This window comes from Saccostrea echinata, unplaced genomic scaffold, assembly GCF_033153115.1.
Source record: "Saccostrea echinata isolate AGI-Se365-2 ecotype Australia unplaced genomic scaffold, CSIRO_AGI_Sech_v1 ptg000046l, whole genome shotgun sequence".
Lineage (NCBI taxonomy): Eukaryota > Metazoa > Mollusca > Bivalvia > Ostreida > Ostreidae > Saccostrea > Saccostrea echinata.
This window is the reverse complement of record NW_026889795.1, coordinates 10,459,252-10,487,243: the sequence shown is the minus strand read 5'-3', so window position 1 is coordinate 10,487,243 and position 27,992 is coordinate 10,459,252. Positions and strand designations below refer to the sequence as shown.

At 34.5% G+C, this 27,992-nt stretch overlaps 1 protein-coding gene across 1 annotated transcript; it reads left to right on the top strand.

Moving 5' to 3' along the window:
• The first annotated feature begins 145 nt into the window (after window positions 1-145).
• On the top strand, window positions 146-27,992 carry LOC133202063 (POU domain, class 6, transcription factor 1-like). The gene is made up of 10 exons (XM_061337848.1): window positions 146-363; window positions 5,994-6,317; window positions 14,478-14,688; window positions 16,459-16,533; window positions 16,823-16,981; window positions 17,969-18,090; window positions 19,254-19,494; window positions 19,825-20,002; window positions 22,171-22,391; window positions 25,891-27,992. Exons 2-10 carry the CDS (start codon window positions 6,216-6,218, stop codon window positions 26,013-26,015), a joined length of 1,434 nt encoding a protein of 477 aa, XP_061193832.1. The 5' UTR covers window positions 146-363; window positions 5,994-6,215; the 3' UTR covers window positions 26,016-27,992.

Genomic DNA, 27,992 nt, shown 5'->3' with positions numbered 1-27,992 from the left:
TAAACTCTATAGGATCATTATTTTTTCTATAATTTTCTTTTACAATGAAGGAATACTCCCTTCAGTTGATGGCGTAATTGGGGAAATTTGATAGCTTGACAGCGCTTTCCAAATTTAGCTACTAGCTCTTCGATTGTCTGGAACTACTTTTCCCGGGTCATAACGGTGCGAAGTCATTGTAATATTTATGTAGCGGCGTCTCATTAGCATAATTTATAATAAGATACGTTTTCCCGGCATAAATTAATGTCAATATTTGTAAATCTATAAAATTGAAGAATTGCGGATGCAAATATTGACAACAAAAATTAACCAGAAAGATTGCGTTTGGAGTGTTTGATGTTCAGTCGCTCGATCCTCTAGGTAAGTGTTGCTCTTAACAGAAAAAAAGATACATTTTCATATATTATGAAAAAGTATTAGCATAATTTATAGGTACATATAATGGATAATGTATTAAGTATATATTTACAAATATCACGGGCATGAAAAGTCTATTTCCTTTGTTATGAATGAAATCGGGAGGGGAAAAAATTACCGATCGGGTGTTGTATGTGATTTTCAAAGATGGCTGGATGATACTGCTGCTGGAATGTTAAGAGTGCATTGAAAGGGCACCGTGTGAACTGAAAAATTGTGGTGTCTCCCGTGTATTCAGAATTATTATCATAAAATATTGTACACACACCCTCCTAATGATATTTTTAATAATTTATTATTTTTCATATTTAACAAATATTGAAAGATTTTTAAGACCCCCCCCCCCCCCCCCCCGAAAAAGAATAAATGATAATATTAATGTATACATAAGATTTTTTTTTTTTGCGCAGCTTTCTGGAAAGTAGAGCAAATATATATATATAGTGATGTGTCTGTGTTGAGAAAAATAAATTCTTTCTAATAGATACTTTTTATTTTTGATGCATGTTATGTGAAAATATGTAGTATTTTAAATTTCTACAAACCATCATTTTATTGGATATGTTTCAATCTTCCATCTTCCCAAATTTGCTACGCATTCTTTGGGCACCATCATGGTTGTAGGAACACGTTTTTGTACACCAATTATTAAGCATATGTATAAATAAAATGTGCATTTCAACATGTTCAATTGGGGAAAAAAAACCTAAACATAATATAATAAGGCAAAATCTGTAATATTTTGGGAAACTATATCATTATTAACCCAGTAAAAGCTTTTTTTTTTCTTTCTTTCTTTTTTTTGCTGTTAAGTATAAGTAATTTTAAGACATAGTAAACCATTGTTTGCTGTGAAAATGTGTGTTTCTGTATTTGTTCCAACTAAAATTAACAATTGCCATGTGGGTTCCTAAAGTTTAAGATCCTGAAATGAAATATTTAGAAGCCCATATAAGAAGATGAGTCTGCAAACAACATGTTCTTGGAAAAACCAGTGTTTTCAAAATTTTTAAATCACTCATCTTATAAGCTCAGAAAGAAAAATAAATTACTGCACCAAAAATGCCCCTTATTATTTTCAACAGCCTTTGATCTTGCACGTTTCTTCTCTTAGGATATAGAGTCTTTAATCGGAAACATAAATGACATGATTTATGTCTGCTTTAGCAAATTTGGTCATCCATTGTTACCATGCAGCTTACATCTTTGCTGTGTTCGTAACCTTTATCAGTGCACCCCAATTCTGATCTTTTAAAAATTTGCATCATTTTTTCAAATGCTCATTTGGACCCACGTTTTCTTGTAAATTATCGGTCCAGAGAAATTTTCATCGGCCTTGTTGACAGGGCCAGCAGTTTTTTGACAACTCTGTCTGACAACAAATAAAACATTAAGGAAAACTGTCCTTTTATATATAAAAAAAATGTGTCATGAAATGCGTTGGACCAGATGAACCATAGTAGGATTTGGTTCTGGGGCCCCTGGACAGGTGCTCCACTAACTGAGCTAACCTGACTGAACACCGCAATCCTCCCACAGTTCAATTTCCATTTGTATTCAACGCAGTTCTAGAGGTGACACGTTATGCAGTAGTAATTATATAACTAACATGACCAAACAACACTAAGTCATATTCCAGGAAAGAAAGTTGATTTGTCTCCCTTTTCTTCTTCAGTGTCCCTACTATCAGTGATTTAAACCTGACAATTTTTCATGTATTTAACTTTTTCTCTAATGAATGATTCCATAAAAATTGTAGAGCTAATCAGTTTTCTAAAGGCCCTGTATGCCTGGCCTTGGGAGAATTGAATGTTGTAAAGACAAAGCAAGGCTCTCATACAGTTCTCTGCTACAGTGGGGCCAGGGCTGTTAAAATTGGGAAAGTTAGTGACATTTTGGAGAAATCATTTTACATTAAAAACTTATCATGCGTGTCATATGTTGGGTTTCTGGTGTTTTCTTAAACTTTTATTTCTCACTCATGTTTTGCAATACACAGAAGCATGAGTAGCATTTAGTGGACTTGTATAATTATGCGAAAATAAAGTTCTTATGAATAAAAAGTGATTTACAGTATATAGACAATCAGGAGTCCTGGGGGCTGCTTTGATATAAATCCTTAGCTGCGACAGTCCTTCAGTGCACTCTGTTAATTAACATGGTTTTGCAATCTAAAATGCAGTCCTAGCTTGTCTAAGAAATTTACGCTTTATAGGACAGACAGATTGAAAATTTTAATAATATGTATTTTGTTTGTGTGTTTTACATCGCCGCAAGAATATTTTGCACATGTTGGCCAGAACACTGCTAATGGAAGGCTGCAAATCTAGACTTTACCTAAGGCCATTTATCTGTGAGGGATTTTTTTGTGCCAGCACTGACTGTGACAGGGAGCCTCAGATTATATGGTGGCATTAACTAATGGGTAGCATAATATTAATATAATAAAACCCTGATTATATGATTTAGTGTATATTATTGTAATCTAGCTGTAAAATAAACTGTAGTCTTACAAAAAAGGGGAGATGATTTTTAATTCATTTGACCTAGAGACTGTGGTAGAGGTCCTGGCCCTTAACGTTCATAAACCCTTTGCTTCGTGCACTCATATAAAATGTTGCTTTAAGGTTTATGATTTTCCAAAAGAAATTATTTTATAAGTAAAATACAAACAATTATATCATTGCTTGCAAGACAAAATTAAACAAAAAAGACATTTCAACTTGACAAATCTATGAAGAAATAATAGACATTTATGTCATTAAGAGTTATCTCTCTTTTCAGAGTATCAATGAACCTTAAGAGAAATAACTCTAGAATCACCATGTTTTGTCCTCAGCAAATAATCTCATTCTCAGCCCTGTCTTTTGCTGAATTTCATTTCTATTTCATATTCTGTTAGAAAATACTCCTAATGTAATTGTCTCCTGGTGTAATTAGTTTGAATAGTCTCGTAGCCCTAACTCAGGCTGATGTCCTTGACCTTAAAATTCAGAATTCAGTAACTTGATAGTGAAACTTTACAGGTTAATTTGCCAGTAGCTTTAATTGTTTAAATCCACCTTGGTCTGTTGTCATGGTAACCGGTGAGTCATGTGATCAGAAGGAAGTCAGGCAGAGACTGAATTATTGAAGAGAGAGAAGAAAGGAACAGGGAAAAAAATCCCTAATAATAATAAAAATTGCGGAAGCGCTCGGAGTTCCAATGTATTCCCGATATTGCCTTATTAGTGATGCTTGGAATAATCAATACCCACTGATGTCTCGGGAGATTTAGTGGTGAACAGTATTACAATTTCTAATGGAGGTCCCAATCAATAGTCCCCAGCTCTCTTTGGAGAAGGGGGCCCAGGAAAAGGGGGCACCAGTTAATCAGGACTGAGGGAGGGTCGGTGAGGGGAAAAACAAATTTGGAAACTTTGCTCCCTGGGTTGTTTTATTTTGCTATTGATATCTATATTTTTAATAAAGAACTCTTTAAATTTAAATCACTATAAGTAGGATAATTTTGACTATATGACTTGATTATTATTAATATTAGGTGGTAATTAGCAGGTATACATTATTCATTTTTATAATTAATCGGGTCATGTTTCTTTTATTGTGAAAGACAGAATCTCAGAGACCAGGCAATTATACCTTGTGATTTAAAAGACACAGCAGCAAGAAAACTTAGAAATTGATTCAAAAGCAGAAAAATTTAAAGTGATTTTGCCCATGGGCAAGTACATGTTCAAAATTCACTTGCCCTACCTGAATTTTTACTTGCCCCACCATAAACTATGAAAAGTAGGAATACAAAAAAATGATGATTACAGTTGCCCATTTCCACTAAAAACTAAGACTTTTTATTTTTTTTCTTAAAAAAGTCACTTGCCCTTGGTCAAGTGGTTAGTAAAAATTCACTTCCTTATCCACAAAATTCACTAGTCCCGGGTGTCGGGCAGTGGAATTTGTCAGCCCCTGAGAACATTTTTTTTTTCAAAGTTAACTCGGAGAATTTTGTATCTCTGTTATAAAAGATCTAGTCATTTTAGATTCAAAATTAAGAAAGTAGCAGAGGCACATTCCCCAGGTCTAGCAATATGTTTGAAAGTTCCCTAACAAAGCAGTTCTGTTGATCTCTCAGTGAATTATATTGAAGATCTATAGATAATACATAAATTATATATATATATATATTCTGTAAATAGAACATATGCCATCTTTTTACATGTACAAACTGCCAAAGTCTGGATGAGAGACCCAACCATAACGATTGTCTGTATTATAAATTACTATGAGTTGGCCCTCGCTTCTGGTAGCGATCAATAATTCCTGTGTTTGTACAACAACAACCCCCCGTTTATTGACGACCCAGCGTAATTAAATCCTGGATTGTCTAATTTATGTGCATTTATGAAGCTTCAATGAGTCTCCGGATCAAAAAATGGATAAAAATGCATTCCAAGAAAAAAAATCAATATGCAAGGTTTTTGATTTGACAGACTAGGAGAGGCAGATTAGATCTTTTATCTTTGGATCCATAGATTGGGGGCTTTGGATAATTGCACGATTCCAATTAGACCGTTTCTAAATGAAAAAATGTTCGTTTATGAAATTGATGGATGACATAATTTACGAATATTACATTTTTTTATGATGATAAAATTATACTAATTTATTTGAACATGAGGAATCAGAGATTTAGTATCCTACATACATTATACAAGTCAGTTTATCAGTAGTGAGTTTTGATATGAATATTGTCATCATTCATACCCCTAATTAACAATTTTGATTACCTGGAATAATATCTGAAACTATAGTCAGGAATGCCATTTTAACACTATACATTTACCATGTTTACTATATTAACAAAATAAAATATATGAAAACATTTTATCAAATTCCAAAGATTTTGCATGGGTTTATATGTCATTGATAATATCACAAAAGTTTTGTTTGAAATTTTGTTAAGATGTTAACAAAAAAATTAGGGGGAGGGAGAAAGCCCTGGGGAGAAAGAGAGAAGGGGGTGAATTTTGCTGGGGAGCTACCAAAGAATGGGAAAATCTAAGAACTGACTATAATAATTCTCTGCTAAAAGCATCCTGACTGCAGTCCCATCCAGTAAATGAATGGCCTGCATAAGCAGCACGTAGAGGAAATACTCTGAAATAGACTATAATGTTTGGTCCAATAAAATGAGGGCTGAGTCTACTGCATGCCTGTGCTGGGTTTATTATGATTCTGATGTATTCCAATGCGATCCCTAGCACCTCATCATAATATCGTAATCACGATCCTTAATGAGGAAGGAAAATTCTGAATTAATTAAAAAGTTTCTGTGAACTTTTTTTTTCTCTCTCTTCTTTCTGATTTTTTTTTAAAGGAATATTTCTTTATTATTTTTTTTTAAGCCAACTGTTGATTTTTTTTGGGGGGGTGGAGGAAAGATTTCTATTGTGGGATATTATGAGAAATGATGATTATCTTTCTCTCAGTAAAGAAAAAGTGGAAGTATTAATTGAAATATTTTAAGATGTGCGTGTAATTTAATTTTTCTATTTTTTTTTACCCTGGCATTTTAGGTTAAATGGACTGTGAGTGACTTATACCTTGGAATTTTACATGTGATGAAGGACAGAATATAAAAGTTTAAGTGTGTTAAAGTCCACGCTTTTGGATGAACACAGTGAGGGACTGAGACAAAAAGCCTCGTGTGTGTGTGTGTGTGACTTAAGAATTCCGTAAAAGTGGCTCCCGTTGTAGACCGCCCTCCCGAGGATTCCCTCTGTTACCGTGGAGACAGTATGGACGGGGACTCGAACGATGAGGGGACGGTAACGGAGTCTCTGAACGGGGAGACGAAGCCCGACCCTGCCAAACTCGCCCAGACCGCAATCATTAAACAGGTAAGATATCACACAACTACGTCACTCGTTAATTAGGTCAGTTACGAATATTAATTAATTAATAATTCACACTTAAAGAAAAAATCTCCATTTCCTTTTGCGCTCACCAAAAAAAAAAAAAAAAATCCTCACTTTGAACTATATCTATAAGTGGCATATTTCCTTTTTGGCCAACATTTCTTTACTTGGTATAATTTTGAGCTAAGATCTGGTTACTGTGATCGGCTTGTACTGATGTCTGCCAAGCCCCCTTTAAACAGGTGAGATATTATTTATGTTATGTATGTACATTGTTTAGCATTTTCTAAACAGGTGTGCAGGTAAATGTATGTTAATAACATAGCTGGCTGTGTATTATCATCCAATTAACATCAATATATAAATGCACATACACACACACACACTCACACACCCTACTGGGGACATGGTCAAGATTACAAAGTGTTGGGTGAGGACAGGACTCACTCAAAGGACTTAATTTTTCCATTGGGAGAAATTTAGGACATTGTTATACCCTGGCTATTGGTGGTGTATAGTTATTCATGTATATATTAGATATTTATGTGGGCTATTTAAAATGAAAATGAAATGAAAATAATTATAGCTCAACCTAATGAGATGGAACATAATGTTCTGATAAATTTTGTACATGAAGTGGAGATGGGAATTCTCAATTACTTGTTACAAAATGGCTTCCTTTATTTGTGAATGGATTTATTTGACAGTGTGAGGATGGTAAACATCAGAATTTGTAATCAGCAAATTTTAATCAGGTAATTTCTTATGTAGTTCTTAAAGATTAAATTCCACAATTTTTTTTTTTTACAGTTAAAGTATTAAGAGAAAAGCGGTCTTATTCAAAAGACTTGCACTCGTTTTTTTTTTTCCAGTATCAAAGTATTCAAACGTTTAATTTCATAATTATTTTTCTGAGATTGAGAGATAGTTGATTGCTTTTAAAAGTTTGTTGGATCTAAAGTGTACTAGAACTGCATGTCCATATGTTCTGCATAAATCTTGTCTGCTTACATTCTTCAAAATATTGTCCTGTTGTCTATCATGTTAAATAAATGAATTTCTTTTTCAGATTTTATATTTCTTAAATTATAACCTAGAAAAATTTCATGGTACAATTCTTTCAAAAGTTTGGAAAATTGTTGCACAATTTGAACACTGAATATAGATCATGCATCCCCGTTGTTCTGGTAGGGGTAAGGGTTAGTTACTTAAATAAATAAATTCATTCACAGAACTTACAAACCTTAACTATTTCTCCCATCCTTTTTAAGCTAATAATTTAAAAGATTTTTTAATGCAAAAGAATTTTTTTTATTAATATTTTTTTAACTTGAAATACACCATTTCAATATATCCATATATAAAATGAACATGATCTTATCATTTTAGTATTTATTTGAGAGCGAGCGAGAGAGAGAATTGAGCATGAACAGGTGAGAGCAGGGTTCGACACTAACGTTAGTCCGTTAGTCTCAGACTAATACATTTTCATTCGGACTAATAAAATCTGTGGCTAATTAGTCTGAACGGACCAATAAAAATTCCTGGAAAACAACATGAATAATTTACCGATGTCCGATTCTCCACAACTTTGACTGGAAAACCCTGCATTTATTATTAGCTTTCGAGCTTTTTGGCGGGGAGTTAGACAATTTCGAGTCAGCGCTTAATTTTTTCGACTGATTGGTATGAAGTAAAACGTTTTAGTGATCATAATTAATATGACACATAAAAGAAAGATGTCAGACATTTTGGATGTAATGTAAAGAGAAAAAGAACTAGATCGGGAATACGATCTTACTCGTTGATCGCGAGATTTTAACGAATTTGTGCTATACGTGGAATATAAACCATTTCACATAAATGCTTTGTGTATTTTAAAAAAAGTATAAAAACATATATTGAAATGTTTATTTTTTAAATTAATGTTACAAAACATTGAAGATTTTTTTTTTTGATGGACTCATAAAATTGCATGCGGACTAGTAAAAGTAAAGAAGCACTAGTCCGGCCGGACTAAAGCCTAAAAAAATTAGTGTCGAACCCTGTGAGAGGGTAGTAGATTGAGTATGGCTAATTAGAAAATTGGGATACGTACATTACTGTCACTTATGTTTAGTTTGAAGTATAAAAGACCATTTTTTCCAGGAATAATATGTTAAACCCTTTGATTTTGTTGCATTTCTTGGCTGTATATTTCAATGACTTGTTAAGAATTTTGAAATCATTTAGGAAGTCATGGATAGAGAGACTGATAAAATTTTAACACTGAACTGTGTAAATATTTTGCTTGATGGACATCAGCAAAATATTGAAAAGTTTTGATGCTACTCTATGATTCTTATCTCCTAAAATGACCATTTTACAATCTAAGTTTAGTACAATGGCCTTTGAGCATGCTGAGTGACAGAATCTAACAAAATCACCGAGAAATAGCTGTACAGTTGGACATAGCCAAATTAAATGATATTCTGTTTCTTCCTCTGCTACACAGAATTTACCTAAATTGGCATCTAGTTTACCTACTTTATACCAATTTCAAACATACAAAATAAAATTGGTTTACAGTATGATATATATTTTTGTGCATATGAGACCTAGATATTTTAACATTTTTGTTAATTTCCTTTTATAGTAAAACACTGTTACAGCAAACCCATTCATAATGAATCCTTGCTTAATACAATGAAGTGAGTTTTCTTCCCTCTAGTTTTAAATAAATTCTGAACTTATCTGGTATATTAATTTAGGTTTATAACAAATCAGAATTTTTCATCCCTGGCATGTGTTTTAATGTAGATTGTAACATAAACATGATTAAATTCACCAGGCTTTGTTTTGTGTTGTATCTTTGTATGTGAATTTTATATTAGACAGTCAGGGGTGAGACTGAAATCCGTCATTTTTAAAATGACGATTTTAAGCCATAAAATAAAATTTTTATTATGACTTAAACTCGTCATTTTTAAGAAAATGACGAAAAACAGTCATAAAAATATAGAGTGTTTCTAGAATACTGAGTTACCTCTCTTTGAAAAATGTTAGATCCACCAACCGAAAAAAGGACAAAAAACATCATAAACGAACTTCATTTCTCTAATACAGTTGACTACAATACTGGTTATGTTGACAGTATAAATTTCCCATGCAAAAATAAGAGTGGAAGAGTTATTTGTCAATTTATTTGCATTAAATAGGAAAGAAGACGAAAATGACGATATTCCGTCTTTTTTCAAAATGGAGGGTCTGGGCGCACTGAAATATCTCGCTTGTTTTACAGGGCGCACTACTTTTTTATGGCTTTAACTTTTTGTCGAGACTTTTCTCTACAAGTACGTATTCTTCCAGACGGTGTACTATATGTTTTTATAGGGCTAAAAGCCATGTAAAAATGGCGAATTAGTTCTACCAAAATTCGACATTTTACCGCTAAATAATAACTTTCACCTCCCATGTTGATGTTCTAACGCACGTGGTCGGCAGTAATTAGTGACCCGGATGAAATGAAACTTGCGTAAACACCCTTCTTTCAGCGGTGAATTCAAATTTCGCTTTTATGTAACCAGGATAGAAGAATTAAGTTGAAAAAGAAAATATGACGATAGTAAGTCATATTGGCAAAAATGACGAAAATACGTACTTAGTAAATATGACGATTATCCATCATTTTTCAAAAATGACGGATTTCAGTCTCACCCCTGACTGTTAGAAGGCAAGAATTTTAAGTGACTAGAATGAAGGGGAAAAAAACAAAATGAAGTATTAACATACATGTATTCTTCATGAAATATATGTGCCAAGTGTAATAGCTCATATCCTAATGAATTAACACAATTTGCATTCATTTCTTACATAATTATTTAATTCTTATTGAAGGTATATTACAGGGTTGTGGTTAACTTTTGAAACCTTAGGGGCCATGTGGGCTCCTAACTTTTCAAATTTTACGGGCCCACAATGTGATCCACGGGCCAACATTATATGTAAATTAAAAATAAGAACACAAAAATCCTAATTTTTTTTTTCATAGTATCTATATGTTCGCAGAATATGGATTTTTGTCACATTTTCTCTTTTCTAAAAACTTTGATCTGATAATATGTTCATTACATTTTGTAGTATTTAACCTTAACTTGTACAACTGAAGTGTCTATGGTTTAACAAGGGGCATATTAAATAATAAATTACAACCTGTGATTAAGTTTGATCCCGATCTTTTATTGTGTGCATTTGACATGGTAATTCTGAATCAAATTCTATCTGTGAATAACTAGTTGAATGGCGAGTGTGACAACCATAGCCGATTGTTACAATATTTCTATTAGAACAATCTCAGACATTTGCTCTCGTATCATCAGCTTTAACGGAGATTTAACCGCTTCGATAAATTGCCATTTTTGATCTCAGTCATGTACATGTTTGAGTAATATGCTTGTACGCAGCACAAATAATCAAAGTTAGTAGAGCATTTTCTTAAAAACTGAAAGTACATAAAATAATGTGATTATGTTCCGGTAAAAAAATCGTTCGCCATGTGGGCGACCAGATTTTTAATATCTAGTCGCCCACCGCAAATTTTACTCGCATTTGCGAGTGGGCGAATGGTTATCCACAACCCTGTATTAATAAGAAAATTCCTATACTTTGAAAAATATTCAAGTGGACATTCACTTCTGTATCTAGACAAGAGGTTTATGATAGAGAATAATTTTCCAATAGCTTTTGAACACTAATAGTGAACAAAGTTTTTGTTCTCAATCATTAGCATATATACTTTGAGATCAGGGCTCTCACACCACTTTTTGGGACTGGGGCCGGGGCCATAAAAATTGGGAAAATTAGCGACCTTTTGGATAATTTGGGGAAAATCATAACTAGACATTATACATTAAATTCATAATATATTGAGTTTATGGTGGTTGTTATCAACTTAATTTCTGTTTTGTAATGCAGAGAAATATGAATTACAAGTTTAGTACCTATATATCTTTCTAAATGTTGTTTAATATTTGGGGAAGTGACAGACTGAGAAAATTAACACAATCAATTGGGAAAAAAGGTGTCTTTTTTGAATTGGGAATGGGGCCTTTGAACGGCCCCAAATATAGAGAATCGAGAGCCCTGGGAAAGTTTATGTTCAGCTCCTGACTGAATTGAATGTAGCCTTTAGATGATGGTAATTATATAAAGAAGCTGAGTGAGGCCAGCTTTTGATGTAAATATGTAAAGAAACTAAGTGGGCCAGCTTTAGTTGTAAATATGTAAAGAAGCTGACTACGGACAGCTTTAGATGTAAATATGTAAAGAAGCTGAGGAACGAAGGACAGCTTTAGATGTAAATATGTAAAGAAGCTGAGTGAGGACAGCTTTAGATGTAAATATGTAAAGAAACTAAGTGAGGCCAGCTTTAGTTGTAAATATGTAAAGAAGTGGAATACGGACAGCTTTAGATGTAAATATGTGAAGAAACTAAGTGAGGACAGCTTTAGATGTAAATAAATATGTAAAGAAGCTAAATGAGACAGCTTTAGCTGTAAATATGTAAAAAAGCTAAGTGAGGCCAGCTTTAGATGTAAATATGTAAAGAAGCTAAGTGAGGCCAGTTTTAGATGTAAATATGTAAAGAAGCTAAGTGAGGCCAGTTTTAGATGTAAATATGTAAAGAAGCTAAGTGAGGCCAGCTTTAGATGTAAATATGTAAAGAAGCTAAGTGAGGCCAGCTTTAGATGTAAATATGTAAAGAAGCTAAGTGAGGCCAGCTTTAGATGTAAATATGTAAAGAAGCTAAGTGAGGCCAGCTTTAGATGTAAATATGTAAAGAAGCTAAGTGAGGCCAGCTTTAGATGTAAATATGTAAAGAAGCTAAATGAGGACAGCTTTAGATGTAAATATGTAAAGAAGCTAAGTGAGGCCAGCTTTAGATGTAAATTTGTAAAGAAGCTAAGTGAGGACAGCTTTAGATGTAAATATGTAAAGAAGCTAAATGAGACAGCTTTAGATGTAAATATGTAAAGAAGCTAAGTGAGGCCAGCTTTAGATGTAAATATGTAAAGAAGCTAAATGAGACAGCTTTAGATGTAAATATGTAAAGAAGCTAAGTGAGGCCAGCTTTAAGTTTGATGTAAATATGTAATGAAGCTGACAAAAACTGTTTTAAAGCAATAATAAACTGCTGAATTTGAGAGAGAGACTTGGGAGGCAGGCAGCAGTTTTTGTGCCAATACAGCAGTTATTAAGTTGGAGAGAGAAAGAGGATAGAGAGAGAGAGAGAGAGAGATGGAGTATGGAGACAGAAATAGACTCCACAGTTGTTGTTTCCCAGCACTCAGCAGTAGCTGGAAATTCCAAGAGAGAAAGAACTTGGAGATATCGATTGTGGATCCCAGACATGAATTCCATCAGCATCTCTTATGAAAAATCAATACAATCAGTCTTGTAGACTGACATCATAGGACCATTGTACAGGGGGTATTTCCTTGTGTCTCTATACACACAACTACACACATACACACAAAGTGATGGAGTGTCTAACCTTCTGGAAAAGCTAATAATGACATTGTGAAGAATATATATATCATTCTGTGACACATTTGTTTGAATTATAGATGCATACTGTGTGTCATTCAGAGATTTTCTCTCACTGAAAAAATATATCCTGTAACAGTTAAATTTTATAAGAATTAATTGCTGTTTGGATCTGACTGAAATCTTATTTGTCATTGTAAACGGTTATTACCATTCTGGATCATTTTAATAGAATAATTCATGTTGCATATCCATACCAACCCAAATTTGTGAAGAGACCTAGCTTTGTTAAGGTTTTGTAAGAGGGCATGTTATAATAATCTCTTTTATTAGGTGACCTTTTTTATACCTCGGAGTCCTTAGAACATGGTTATCATGGTTATTGTTTACCATTGCACTAATGGCAGTCAGACTCAACCCCTGGTTAAAGTTATGGAATGTTGACCAATTATTGCTGACTTTGAGGTCAATATGATGATTTAGCCACCTGAGAAGTACAATATTCATTGAGCCCAGAGGTGGCTAATTCATCATATTCACGAAAAACAGCAATGATATTATTTTATTATATGATTCAATGATTAAATGATACAAACTTACCAGGCAATCCATGCCGACTTAAAGTTACTTAAAGTTTATATTTATTGAAGTACTAGCGTAACATAATATGAGAAAAAAGGTCAAAATAAACATAACCAGTTGTACTAATTTGGAATTTTTAATTGTATTTTAGAAAAAATAAATGTCATGCATGTATATAGGATTGATTTTGAAAAAAAAAACCTGGTTTGGGTCAGTTTACGCTGTTTTATAATCCGCTTTGCGGATTATAGAACTTAAACTGACCCAAACCAGGTTATACTCGAATAATTTGGCCAAGAATTGGAGTCATTCCTAAATTAACTGATCTTCATAAATATTAAATCTAGACACCTGCAATCCTTATAGATAGATTCCTTTGAGCTTTAAGCAATGGACAAAATTTTGAGTTCTAGACAAAGAATTTTTTTTAATTTCTACATGGTCACATAAGAAGAAAAACAAAGCTATGTGAACCTTTATAGATTCCATTGAGTATTGGACTGACCAATCATTAGACCTTGGTTGAATTAGGAGATCTCACCTATCAAAGACAACTGTATTTATTGACAAGACATACTCAGTCTAATTGTATGTGGTCTCTGGGACCTTAATGTAACTACTTAGATAATGTACAACTGTATTTTTTGACAAGACATACTCAGTCTAATTGTATGTGGTCTCTGGGACCTTAATGTTACTACTTAGAGAACATACAGCTGTAGCAGCAGCACATTTCTCTTCTCCATTAGGGAGCCCTGCATACATTAATCAATCTAACTAGACAATCTCAGTATTGGATTCTAGTCTTTTGAGAAAATTAAAGCACAAGGATGTAAATCGGAATGTTGTCTGAAAAATCAATAGTCACAGAGAAATCTTTTTTTTCCCTGTTTGATAGAAGCATTTAAACCATAATGTATAAAGAAGGAGAGATTCATTTGTAATGTCATTTATAACAAGGGAACACTGAAAATGAACGAGAATTCTGGACAAATAATGATAACGTAATGAATGTCCACTCTTTGTTTATTACAGGATGTTATGCTCTCGGCGACCAGCACTCAGTCTCCATTGGCAACCGTATCCAGCGTGTTCACCATGCCCAATATCTCCATGCCAACAGTCTCCCTGGCTAACAGTGGGGGCCTCGGGGGGCTGACGGACCACTTGTTTATGTCTCATATACCAGCAGACCCTCCAAATGCCCATAGTAACTCTGTCACGGACAGTCATACAGACAAAACCGGTATGTTTACAAACAGACAGTCACACAGACAAAAGCAGTATATTTACAGACAAACAGTCATACAGACAAAACCGGTATGTTTACAAACAGACAGTCACACAGACAAAAGCAGTATATTTACAGACAAACAGTCATACAGACAAAACCGGTATGTTTACAAACAAGTATACAGACATTTTGTATACAAAAACACCCTAACCAAGAAATTGGTATTTTTATCATGTTTCGATGGAATGGTTTGGGCCATTGATATAGGCCTGGGTAGCTCAGTTGGTAGAGCACCTGACTAGTGATGCAGGGGTCCCACGTTCGATCCCCGGCCCAGCTATACATTTCTCCTTCCCTGATAAAGATGTGGTGCTTTTGACCACCCCTGGACATGCAGGTTAAAGTCTTTCCAGGGACTAATAAGAACTTCAGTTGTGTCTTCAAGGGCAAAGACAATTTAAGGAGGGAGGAATGTAATAGTCAGTAGAGCACCTGACTAGTGATGCCCGGGTCCCGGGTTTGATTCCCGTTCCAGCCATACATTTTCTCCTTCCTGTTACACAGATATCTCCTCTAACAAATAGTGAAACAGACAAAACTTTTGTGCTAATAAAAGGGTTGACAGAGAGCATCTTAAGCAAAACTTACATAATTATTCAGACACACATTCACTAACAATACCCAGATTTATAATGCACCTTCAGACAAACCTAATAATCTTGGATATCTTTGCAGGACTGCAAATGTATCTGAGAATGGGAAAAACTATAGATTATAATTTTAGACCAAACATTTGCTCTGATGTTATACCAGGCTAATGAGATACCAAAAATCATCTTCATTTCAATTTGAAAACATTAAGATATCTATATAATCTACTGACCTTGACTATTAATGTCCCCTTTTATCTTTCTAAGGTCAACAGTCACTTTAACATGTCAAGTACTGAAAATTCAGGGCTGATAAACAGATTCTCTTTATCTTACAACATTTATAAATAATAAACTGTCTAGTAATATTATTATTTTGAAAACATTGGTTGAGGATATGCAATGCCAACAATAATACCAATTATTCCCCTTTAGGCAAGAAAACTCTGGAATCTTAACAAAACAAAAGATGACTATTGAGGAAACTAGACCAAAAAACAAACAAACAAAAATCAACCATGTATAGACCTAAAGTATATGTAGAAAAATCATTAATTCAAAATATCATCACAAAACATCTCAAAACTGTTACCTAGAATATAAAGATATTGAAATGTATATACTAGGGCTGTCACGAGTACCCGAAATAACCGAGAACCACGGTCCAAGTTGTTCGGTTCGGTTCCGGTTCCTTTTTTCCGGATTTCGGTTCGGGTCTGGTTTATATATTAGAGCTTGTTCAATACAAAAAATGGCATCGTAATCAAAGGAATGTTGACGATAACAGTGATAAATAAACATCACAACTGAAATCTACTTCATTCCATGACAAAACATTTGTCAAGGAAGTATTAGATAATTATCAAAACGAGCAGGAATGGTCAGGTTGTGGCTAACAGTAGGCCAAGTCACCGATGTCTAGACGTTCGCATGGTTAAGACTTGTTTCCAATGTAAATTTATTGTAACAAATAAAGATTTTTCAAGTTAAATTCATGAAATTAAGGTTTAAAATAGATGTAAATACCCGACCCGAAAAACCCGAAACCAAACCGAAAATTTACAGAACCGACCCGACCCGAAAAATTTTGGAACCGTGACAGCCCTAGTATATACAATTTCATTATTTCCAGGTTTAGGGTCATTAGCCAGCCCTTCACAGTTGTTTGGACAACCCCAGGTGGCAGCACCACAGTTCTTCCTCACAGGTCAGGGGTCATAGTGAGGTTTTGACCTCTTCTTCTTAAATGATAAGGATGAAATTTTCTTTTCCTCCATTGTTTTATTTTTTTATGTATTGAACTATTTCCTGTATTTTTAAAGCAGTTTTATGCTAAGATGTGTTCATATACTGTTTTAATCTCTTGTATATTCTGGAGAATTTTAAAACTTTTTATAAATTTTTTTTTTGAAATTCACATGAGAGACACAATATGTATATTATCTGAAATTATAATCAGTACATGAAGTTAACATGGACAGTGAATTCTGTGACAGGTAATGGAGCCCAGCAGTTCATCAGTATTCCTGTTTCCTTGGGAACGGGTGGAAATCACCAGATACAGTTACTGACCACTTCTAATGGTCAAATCATAGCAACCAACCTCGGAGGAATCCCAGGACTGACTCAACCACTCAACTTAAACCTCAACTCTGGTAAACTCTTAACTCAACTTAAACCTCAACTCTGGTAAACCCTTAACTGAAGTTAAACCTCAGCTCTGGTAAACTCTTAAAATCAACTTAAACACCAGCTCTGGTAAACTCTGTACTCAACTAAAACCTCAACTCTGGTGAATTCTGTACTCAACTCAACTCTGGTAAATACTTAAGTCAACTATTCAACTTAAACCTCATCTCTGGTAAACACTTAACTCAACTACTCAAACTAAACCTCAATTCTGGTAAACTTAGCCACTCAACTTAAACCTTGACTCTGATTATTTCTTAAATTTGAACTCAACAACATAATTTAAACCTCAACTCTGGTCAACTCTCTTTCTACAACTTCTCATTTAAACCCCAACACTGGTAAACTCTAAACTCAACAACTCAACTTAAACCTCAACTCTTGTAAGCTTTGAATTTAACTACTCAGATAAAACCTAAACTCTTCTCTCTCTATCTTTTGCTAAACTTCTAAACTTTGAAATTTTTTAGCCTGAAAGTATACTAAATCGCTAAACACCTGTAACGACCTTGACCTCTTACCTGGAAATAATTTCAATTTCAGCTTTTGTAGTAAATGTTGAAACCAAAAGTCAGATTAAAATTTTCTGGTATCTCATCTCTGTTCTACAATCGGGCTGTCTTTGTTGTGATAATTCTATGATTAGAGCTTTTACTATTACAGAAATTCCATATTTATCCCAGATTTTTATTTGAAAATATGGATTGGCCTCCAGAAATTATGCTTCTTAGTTATGCTTCGCATTAATACTCTCGGAACGATAGGTATTCACTCAAAGACCTCAATTACACTGATTTATCATTGTCATTTATGTATGATTCATTCTGACAAAAAAGAAATAAATGAAGCAATAAAAAATCAATATTATCTAAAAGTTACCAAATGCATGTATACATATTAATTTAAACATGCTGTAAGTATCAGTACTTTCAGACCTTTGATTTTCTTTCCAGGATCAAACCAAGCACAGAGTAGCAGTTCCAGCAGTAGCACCTCCAATCTAGGTTTAACTAACCTTCCCCAACTGCTGACGGCCGCTGGGGCCCAGGGCCAAATTCTAGCTGTAGGCCCTCAGGTAAGACCCCATTAACTAACGGGGCCAAATCCTGTCCTCAGGCTCCTTGGGTAAAAACCTGTTAACTGGCAGAGCCAAATCCTGGCTGTACGCTGTCTTATAAGGTCCTGTTAACTGTAACAGCCAATTCGTTGATGCAGATTATCAGGTAAAATCCCATTAACTAACTTCCTTGAAATACTCTTACATCCACTCTGCTTACAATTACCGTATAACAGTGATGATTCTGTTCCGATATTTAGCGGAATTCCGCAAATTTGAATCCAAGAATCCGATATTTACGAGTGTTTTCCGATATTTCGGTACTTTCATTTTTTGCAGATATCCATTTCAGTATCTATCTGGGTAAAAAATTCAAGTTATTTAGTCAGTATTTTGATCTAGTCTGCATCACCCAGACGTTTGCTTCTATGTCCAAGTAAGGTAACCTAAATGTAGCGATGAGTCAGACTTCCTTACAATGGCGTGGCAGTTCATTCAGGCAGGTCTGGATGTAAAAGTTTGAACAAACTGTCACACTTCAATTTTTGTCACTCATTTAAACCTTTTTCTGGGCTTTTCTAAAGCCCATATTTCATCAGCTTTTCCACTCCAACCTATTTCAGATATTTTGGCCAATTCACAGAATCATCACTGGTATAAGCAGAAATTTTAGTGGGGATTCAATTTTGGCATTTTTAGAGAGGGTGTGGAGATCACTAAAATTAAATATCGCTAACAATTCATTCTCACATTAAAGGTTACTAATTATAATCTTTCAATCCATCACAAAATCATTAAAATTACTTCTCGCTAAAATTAAATACCAATATTTTAGGAGATGTCCCTAAATTTGCGTCTCGGTAAAAATTCCACTTACAGGGTATCTGCAGTTAGATACATTTAGTTGCTGACTTTCAAAAGCAAAATAATCCTGTTTTAAGGGAGCTGACTGGAGTTTACATTGTGCAATACTTTACATAATGAAGAGATGTTCCCTAAAAATAACAAGAGTTTCAGATTTTCCTGATACTTTGCAGTAACTCTGAAGTCAGTGCCCGCTACACATGGTATAAAAGTTTTGAGTTTCTCTATTGTAGTTTTTACAGAAAATAACCCTCGTCAGCTCCCGTAAGCTGTAAGTTTGTGAAGTGTTTCCCAGAATTCATGTTTTCTTTCCACAGGTACTGAACCAGCTGTCCCTTACCCATAATTCCACCTCCAGCTCTTCCTCCCAGAATTCCCAGTCACTGACCAATGGTCATCTCACTCAGTCCACCAGCCAGTCAACAGCTGCTCAGTCAGCCGTGCAGTCCGCCGTCCAATCAGCAATCCGTAATGCTCAGTCAGCCAAAATCTCAAACCAGTCATCTGTAACGTCACTCTCCGACGGACTTCCTCCTAGTGTTAGTCAACTACTGCCGAGTATGTTTCTCTCTTTCTCTCTCTCTCTTTCTCTGTTGCTCTTTTTCTCTCTCTCTCTTTCTCTGTTGTTCTCTCTCTCTCTCTCTTGCCCTTTCTTTCTTGGAGAATATTTTTATTTACAGCTATGATTAAATGAACTATAATTAATGCAAAGATACTTAATAAAGTAGTAACCTTAAAAAATTCAAGCACTCCTTTGGACTAGTTTTAAATTAATTCATTTAGCATTATTTTATGATTGTAAGCACACATGTATAAGCCTGTATGGATGAATGGGCCGAAGGACATTTACAGTATTGAAATACATTGACGTGTAATTGTTATTTTTAGACACAGTAGGAAACTCCACAGAGAGCACGACGGTGGATGGAATTAATCTGGATGAAATTAAAGAATTTGCCAAACAGTTTAAGATTCGTCGCTTATCTTTAGGACTGACACAAACTCAAGTGGGACAAGCCCTCAGTGCAACCGAGGGACCGGCGTATAGCCAGTCTGCTATCTGTAGGTAGGTAGTCATAATTCCTTACAGAGAGACCTGTCTATGTAGTCAGTCTGGTATCTGTAGGTAGGTTGTCATAAGGCCTTACAGAGAGACCTGTCTATATAGCCAGTCTGCTATCTGTAGGTAGGTTGTCATAAGGCTTTACAGAGAGACCTGTCTATATAGCCAGTCTGCTATCTGTAGGTAGATTGTTATTAGGTCTTACAGGGAGACCTGTCTATATAGCCAGTCTGCTATCTGTAGGTAGGTTGTCACAGACGGACACGTACATGTATATCGTCAATCTGGTATCTGCAGATAGGCTGTCATAAGGTCTTACACAAGCACAAGTGTTACAAGTATGCCTTTTGTGCCACAAACTAACCTGCCAGTGTGCGGTTAGTTACCTGAAGGTCTTAGTTAGGTCTTACCCAGATATAATGACTATTTTTGGCATGTGGTATTTTCACCCTATACCACTTGCAAATGATTTTGCCCCATTTTAAATTTGCCCAGACAAAGTTTATGTAAAAGGTATCTTTTGACTTATATAAATGTGCTCACTTGCTACGAGGAGGAAAAGGGAGGAAAATAAAACAAGGGTGAAAATTTCTATGTGTACAGTAGGTCAATCCATCTGTAGCCAATCAACAATCAGAAGTTAGGTTGTCATGACACGAGAGGGTCACAAACTGACCCACCAATAGGCAGTAAGTTACCCAAGGTCACTGTTGAACCCAGACATAATTAGGTCAATTCTTCTATGCAGTAGATCCAGATCTACCAGTGATGGGTGGGTAATCTGTAGGAAGTTTATATGGTGAGGGGTTGTACAGACACAATTATGAAGTGAAATAGAGACTTGTCCATACCTATAGCTAGTCAGATATCAGAGAGAGAGAGGTAGCTAGTCAGATATCACAGAGAGGTAGCTAGTCAGATATCACAGAGAGAGGTAGCTAGTCAGTTATCACAAAGAGGTAGCTTGACAGATATCACAGAGAGGTAGCTAGTCAGATATCAGAGAGAGAGGTAGCTAGTCAGATATCAGAGAGAGAGATAGCTAGTCAGATATCACAGAGAGGTACATGTATATATAACTGTTATGACTGACCCAGATGTAACTGAAATAGAGACCTGTCCATTCATGTAGTTACAGTAGTCAGATATCAGAGAGAGGTACTTGTATATAACTGTACTGACCCAGGTGTAAGTTTTATAGACCTGTCCATACATGTCGTTACGATAGTCAGATATCAAAGAAGGTACTTGTTTATAACTGTACTGACCCAGGTGTAAGTTTTATAGAGACCTGTCCATACATGTCGTTACAGTAGTCAGACATCAAAGAAATGTACTTGCATATAACTGTACTGACCCAAGTATAAGTGGATCAAAGCATCAACAAAGTGGAGTGATCCTTTTATAGACAGTCACTTATTAAAGGAAGTATAGTAAAACCTGTCTTATCTGATGTACACTGGGACACAAATTCCCTGACAGAATAAAAAAGGGTGTCAGTTGTACAGTGTAAGGGACATGGTAAATAGAAAAGTGGGAATGAATATGAGGGTTATGATTCATAGTGAGAAGGATTATACAGGTGTCAGATTAGACAGGTTTTACTGTATATTGTTAAGTCCATGGGTTCAAACCTTCCATGTAAATGTAAATGAGAGATGACCCCCCCACCCCCCCCACCCCCCCAACACCCCCACCACCACCACCAACAACCAAATCAGAGTTCTAAAAATATGGATTTTAACTTGAAATCATATTAGGTTTATGGAAATCCTTTATTATAGTAAACTTTTAGAATTCCAACCCTTTAAATATGCTTAATATGAAACATATGCATGTAATGCCTGCTATATATGTATACTGTCTAAAGAAAATCAAATGTTAAATCTGAAAAGTTTTAAAAATTGAAATCATTCTTGTATTTCTGGCTTTGTCTAATCAAAATGCTCTTTACCTGAGTTCAAACTTAACATAATGAATAAATCTGTATGAACTCCTAAAAATCACACAATTTTCTTTCAGTTGAAACTTGAAGTTAATCATCTCTCCAAAGAGTTCATTATCACCATTTGTGTTAAATCTATTTACATGTATGTACATTTAGATTAAACCATTTCTAGAGCACTGAATGTTATCACTGTTAAAAAGTATACATGATCTTACTTTTATAGATTTGAAAAGTTGGACATTACCCCTAAGAGTGCTCAGAAGATTAAACCTGTGTTGGAGCGCTGGATGCAGGAGGCAGAAGAAAGGTACAAGAACGGCATTCAGAATCTCACGGATTTCATCGGCAGCGAACCCTCCAAAAAACGCAAACGTCGCACGTCATTCACACCCCAAGCTCTGGAGGTTCTTAATAATTTCTTTGAAAGGAATACACATCCTTCAGGTATGTTTGGATTCAAATCTGAAACTGTTTGATGTGTATTTAGAAGGGGTCTGCTTAATGTTAAACATCTGAGCTGTGATAATAAAAGCTAGCCTAGCTGCTAGGCTAAATATCTAGGTCTATTGAATGTGTGGATTAACGCTTGTTATCCCTACATAGCAGCGCCGCCAGGCTAGCATTTCATTCAAGATGGAAACTCTAGAAAGAGCTACATCTACAAATCCACTACCATCATCAACACATCTTGTTTTGGCATTGAAATATCAACAATCTTATTTTTCTTTATTTCATTAGATAAAGCAGTCTTAACATTGAGGATCTTTCAGTGTTTTTGTGTGTGTGTTTTCTTTATTTTATTAGATAAAGCAGTCTTAACATTGAGGATCTTTCAGTGTTTTTGTGTGTGTATTTTCTTTATTGTATTAGATAATGCAGTCTTAACATTGAGGATCTTTCAGTGTTTTTGTGTGTGTGTTTTCTTTATTTTATCAGATAATGCAGTCTAAACATTGAGGATTTTGCAGTGTTTTTTGTGTGTGTGTTTTCTTCATTTTATTAGATAAAGCAGTCTTAACATTGAGGATCTTTCAGTGTTTTTGTGTGTGTGTTTTCTTTATTTTATCAGATAATGCAGTCTAAACATTGAGGATTTTGCAGTGTTTTTTGTGTGTGTGTTTTCTTTATTTTATCAGATAATACAGTCTTAACATTGAGGATTTTTCAGTGTTTTTTTTGTGTGTGTTTTCTCTATTTTATCAGATAATGCAGTCTAAACATTGAGGATTTTTCAGTGTTTTTGTGTGTGTGTTTTCTCTATTTTATCAGATAATGCAGTCTGAACATTGAGGATTTTTCAGTGTTTTTGTGTGTGTGTTTTCTCTATTTTACAGTCCCTGAAACGTTCTACTTTCCCACTTGAACGGTGAGCGAACGCTGAACGAACGCAGAGCGAACGGTGAGCGAACGCAGAGCGAACGGTGAGTGAACGATGTGTGAACGCTGAACGCAACTTGGTGAACGGTAGGTGAACACTGAACGGTGAGCGAACGCAGAACGCGAACGGAGCGCGAACGCGAGCGCAAAGTGAACGGTGAACGAACGGTGAACGCAAGATGAACGATTTATTCGGAATGCCTCTGATCTTTTCCATGCATTGTATCTATTCTATTGTATTCTAATGTCAGGCGGAAAATAAATAAATATTCAAAAATTGTCCTGAGAAAGATGAAACATGCACATTTAGTAAAACTATTAATTAAGTTTCTTACAATATTTTCTGTACATATGTATGATGTTTAAATTCCGCTCTTTAATCACACGATTTTTATCGCTGTAAAACATGTCATTGTTACCGAATGCTGTAGTTTAAAAAATAAAATCATTCTAGTTGTAAAATAAATATGTTTATTCTCATTTGATATATAAAACCATTACAAATAATGATTTTCGAAGAGTACATTACTGACTTATAGAACGAATAACAACGGTTGTAACAACCATACATGTATTTCCGTGTCAAGGCATTTCCGTGTGAAATAATGAGAAAAAAAATAAAAAAATATTTTGCTAGTCTGTGGACGTATTGCATGTATACCCTCATATTTAGAAAAAATTAATGCAATAATATATTTATGTGTCTTTTCATTTTTTTAATGATGATTTATTCAGCAGACTTCTACATGTATCTATAAACAATTCCACGTGATTATACTCGGACAAGGTGATACAAAGAAGCATTCATATTATTTGTTATAGATTAAAATTTCAGAACTTGGTATTTAAGTAATACGTGTTATAGTTTTGATTAAACGGACAAATGAGAGAGAGAGAGAGAGAGAAATTATGTATTAGCCCCCCTTTTCACAAATGCATGTACATGTACATGTACCTGTATAAATGAAAACTCTTAATTTTTATCTAAATATCTCAGGCAGTGAAAGTAACCTTTTTTTATTTATCAACAAATTCACTTTGTTTGACAGTCATAATCGGTTTTTATTTTTCTGCTTCAAGTTCACACGAAGTCCACGTGCTTGTCCTGTCAATCAAAATCATTCGACACTGTGCAGCCAGGTGTGAAAGTTTCGTCACACCAAAGGCGAGGTGCTACACTGTAGTATTTCCAAGAAGTTTTACATGTTTTATCATTTCTAGATCTGATTCCAATTTTTCCAATAAATAAATAATTAAAATACATTTGGCATAAACACTTCGAACGAATTTGAAACATACTCCCTTTAAAATACCACCGTCAGCGCGTGTATATTTTGAACTACTATTGTTTAATGACTTTTTTAGATGCATGTTTGTTCTGAGACTGAAATTTTTGTGCTACAAAACGCGTTAACTTCTTTTTAAATATTAATTTAGAATATACTGGAAATACTGACTAAGTGATCGATCTACGTGGAAAAGGGGGGGGGGGGCTTAATCATATTGAATGGCAAACATATAAAGTTATTGTGAAGAAAGGAATTTTTTCTCTCTAACAGTAGAATTTATATATGAATTGTAGTATATTACATTAAATAAATATTTTTTTAACCACACTATTAATTTAATTCGTTCCAAAGATATTTAATTAACTGGATATCCGCAGTACTATTTATAATTCTCGGAACTAGTTCTAATAAATAAATGTATTTCTATAATAATTGAAAGAAAAAAAAACGTGTTAGTAATAAATACTTTCTAATTTTCCTGCAGTTGCTAAATTAAATGACATGGATTATTATCTCTCCATTAACGACTTGTCGTCTTTAACATAACAGTAAAATGTTGCAGTGCTTGAAGTACCCCTATATTGCCCGTATTTAAATTTAATTTTTCAGCATCGTTCTACATAGGTACATACTTATAACAACATTTATTTTCCAGAGTAATTTAAATAATAACCAAACAGCTAAGTTAGAATAATAATAATAATAAATCATATTGTAGATAATTTATTCCAATAAAATAATGATCCTTTAAAAACGATATGTGAATTATTAAATTTGAAATCCCGTAAATCCTTACTTCCAAAAAAGATAAGTCCTTTCACTTCGGAGTTCCGAATGACACTGAAGACTGAACGATAAGTGAACGCTGAACGCAAGGTGAACGCAAAGTGAACGAACGGAGAGCGAACGGTGAACGCTTTGTGAACGGTGAACGCGAGCGCACGGGGAACGCAGAACGCAAGACTGTGAACGGAGAGCGAACGGTGAACGCACGGTGAGCGAACGGTGAACGCACGCTGAACGAACGGTGAACGAACGGTGAGCGAACGGAAAAATGGGAAAGTAGAACGTTTCAGGGACTGTATCAGATAATGCAGTCTAAACATTGAGGATTTTTCAGTGTTTTTGTGTGTATGTTTTCTCTATTTTATCAGATAATGCAGTCTGAACATTGAGGATTTTTCAGTGTTTTTTTTGTGTGTGTTTTCTCTATTTTATCAGATAATGCAGTCTGAACCATTGAGGATTTTTCAGTGTTTTTGTGTGTGTGTTTACAGGTGCTGAGATGACAGAATTGTCAGACAAACTGAACTACGACAGAGAAGTGATACGGGTGTGGTTCTGTAACAAACGACAGGCGTTAAAAAACACCATCAAAAAACTCAAACAAGAGACACCATAGGACAGAGCGTAAAATTAGATATAAATCCTAATTAAAGCTAAATCAAGGCAAAGTATAAGAATAATACACCAGTATAGAAAATGAGAATTCCACAAAGGGAGAAAGTTTTGAAGGAAGGGCTACGTTCTCTGGCAGCAGAAACTTTGTATTTCTTGGAAAGTTGTTTAAATGGGAATCACAGGATGGCACAATTAAATCATGAATGTAAAAGGTAGGAAAATCATAAGGGAGTTTGTTGTGAGCTTTTTTCACAGTTTAAGGTTTTAGTGGTGTTTTTTTTTTATATAAATGGGGACTTAAAAGACAAAATACTTCAAGTGTAAAGAAGTTATCATCATTCGTTGGAGAAATGTTGTCATAATTAAATTTTTTGAATGAGAAAATTTGTTTTTTTAAAAGAGATCATGGAAATGTTCTTATAATTTACAGTGTGTATAGCATTAAATGCTTTTGACACGTGTTGTGCAATATTATACAAGACATTTATTTATTAATATATACATATTTATTCTGTATGATTTTATTGATATTTTTTAAGACTTTTTAGTTTATTGATATATGTTTTTGTATATACATTGTATATTCATCCACATTTTAAGGTTGATCGTTGAACAACAAAGTTAGATAACTCTCTCCTATGAAAAACTCATTTTTGGGGCATGAGAATAAATATTACCATCTTTTTTGTGCAATATTGGTAGCCATAATTATCTTGCCATTGAAAGAGAGTGAGTTATCTACTTTTGTGTGAAGACGGAGTCACCTTAATCAGCATTAACATGACTGTCCTAGTCCAGAATACTGGGTTGTCTTTACCATTTGTCTACTGAAGACAAAGAATTGTGTATATATACATGTAAATGTGTAAGTATTTTAACTTGACTACAATTCTCTACTTCTTTTACTTATTAATTGATGTTCATAACCAATATTACTTACAATATTACGCATTATGGTCATGTGACTGGTTTGTGTGACTTTATGAGGTATGAATATTAAGGGTGTTTGTCTGCAACAGTATCCTTTGGTCTCTGTCTACCCCCACAGTAGTAGTGATAGTAACTACCGTAAATACTAAACGATTGGTGTTAAAAGAGGGGCGGTGTACATAATCTTTTATATTCATACGATACTGAAAATAATTCAACCGAAAAAAAAAATGAGAATTCAGAAACAGTTGAACTTTAGCACCTCGAACATTTACATCTTGAAATACCAGGGTTGAACTGAAGTGGAAGTCTCCACTGATTTTTTTTTCCATGTATTTTAACCGAGATATTGAGAATCCTCAAGAACTTTTTCCTCTGTTCCATCAAGTTTGAGGTAATGATGTTTGACAGCAGTGATTTACTGAGGTACACTTTAAACTTCTGAAAATGGCTAATGCATGTAAAATTTCCTCCTTTAACTTTATTCTGATAGATGATACATTTTGTAAATGTATTCTGATGATCAGATCAGGGAGTTGGGAGACTTGATCATCACTATCTCTTTTTACCCTGGTTCAAGTTTATAGAGAAGAACCATTCTCTTTTACCAATTACTGTAGAAAGTCATCCATTTATATCAATTATGAACAAAAAAAAATTGTGGTGAAGACAAAATAACTTTTTCATTTTAAAAAATTTATTGAAAGAAGCAGAAATTCACTTTCGCTAAAGAAACTACTTATAAATGTGATGTCAGAGAAGTCTCACTGTTTACATTCTAAAGCACTTGGGGAGGAATCACCCTGCTTTTGCAAAGAGAGATAACTCTGGATATATCAATATGTTTCCTTCTTTAACACTGGTTGTATTTACTCTTATGATAATGTTGTGGTGGACAGACAGCTTCGATGGCCAGTGGTTATAGATAGCTCAGTTATTAGAGCACCTGACTGGAGATTCAGGGGGCCCTGGGTTCGAATCCTAATCTGGTCCATTACATTTTTCTCCTCTCCTGTAACAATGTGAAATCACCAATTTTTTTTTTTGG